At 62.9% G+C, this 1,294-nt stretch overlaps 1 protein-coding gene across 1 annotated transcript in view; it reads left to right on the forward strand.

Moving 5' to 3' along the window:
* CDK2 (cyclin dependent kinase 2) overlaps window positions 1-545 on the forward strand; it is a 2,405-nt gene extending 1,860 nt beyond the window's left edge. Inside the window, exon 3 of the mRNA XM_008632055.2 lies at window positions 200-545. Coding sequence (XP_008630277.2) covers window positions 200-530 — 331 coding nt within the window. The 3' untranslated portion in view covers window positions 531-545. The remainder of the gene's footprint in view (window positions 1-199) is intronic.
* Window positions 546-1,294: the final 749 nt, after the last annotated feature.

The following is a 1,294-nucleotide window of genomic DNA, read 5'->3' on the forward strand; positions in this document are numbered from 1 at the left end:
GCGTGGGGCCCCCCAGGGTGGTGGCAGCCCCTGGCCATGACCAGCCCTGTGGTCATTGGGGTCCCAGTGGTGTCCCCGTGGCCATGGGACCCCCAGGTCCGTGGTGTCCCCACCCCGTGTCCCAGGGCTGTCCCCATGTCCCAGGGCTGTCCCCCTGTCCCTGTCCCCGTGTCCCAGGGCTGTCCCCGTGTCCCCACAGGCTCCTGGACGTCATCCACACGGAGAACAAGCTGTACCTGGTGTTCGAGTTCCTGCACCAGGACCTCAAGAAGTTCATGGACTCCTCGTCCCTCAGCGGGATCGCGCTGCCCCTCATCAAGGTGGGCCCTAAACCCCCCTGGGGGGCACACTGGGGGTGCCAGGGGGGTTTAGGGACACCCTGGGAACATCCCAAGGGACCCCAATGTCAGCCCAGGGAGGTCTGGGGTCCCTCTGGGGCACATCCTGGGGTCCCCAACATCACCCCAGGGGGGTTTAGGGACTCCCTGGGCACCCCAATAGGGACCCCAACATCACCTGGGAGGGTTTAAGGACCCTCCTGGACTCCCACAGGGGACCCCAATGTCACCCTAGGGGGATTTAGGGACACCCTGAGCACACCCCAAAGACCCCAATGTCACCCTAGGGGGGTTTAGGGACACCCTGAGCACACCCCAAAGACCCCAATGTCACCCTAGGGGTGTTTAGGGACACCCTGAGCACACCCTACAGACCCCAATGTCACCCTGGGCGTGTCTGGGGGCAGGATTTGGGGTCTCCAGCGCCCCTTTGGGGGTCGGGAGCCCTCGGGGGGTTTAGGGACACTCTGAGCACACCCCAAAGACCCCAATGTCACCCCAGGGGTGTTTAGGGACACTGAACACACCCCAAAGACCCCAATGTCACCCTAGGGGGGTTTAGGGACACTGAACACACCCTAAAGACCCCAATGTCACCCTAGGGGGGTTTAGGGACACCCTGGGCACACCCCAAAGACCCCAATGTCACCCAGGGGGGTTTAGGGACACTCTGAGCATACCCTAAAGGACCCCAACATCCCCTAGGGGTGTTTAGGGACCCCCTGAGCACCTCCCAAGACCCCCTGGGCATCCCCAAAATCCCCCAGGGGTGTTTAGGGACACCCTGAGCACACCCCAAAGACCCCAATGTCACCCCAGGGGGGTTTAGGGACCCCCTGAGCACCTCCCAAGACCCCAATGTCACCCTAGGGGGGTTTAGGGATACTCGGAGCACACCCCAAAGACCCCAATGTCACCCTAGGGGGGTTTAGGGACACCCTGAGCACACCCCAAAG

Source organism: Corvus brachyrhynchos, unplaced genomic scaffold, assembly GCF_000691975.1.
Source record: "Corvus brachyrhynchos isolate BGI_N302 unplaced genomic scaffold, ASM69197v1 scaffold3014, whole genome shotgun sequence".
In the NCBI taxonomy this organism is placed as follows: Eukaryota; Metazoa; Chordata; class Aves; order Passeriformes; family Corvidae; genus Corvus; species Corvus brachyrhynchos.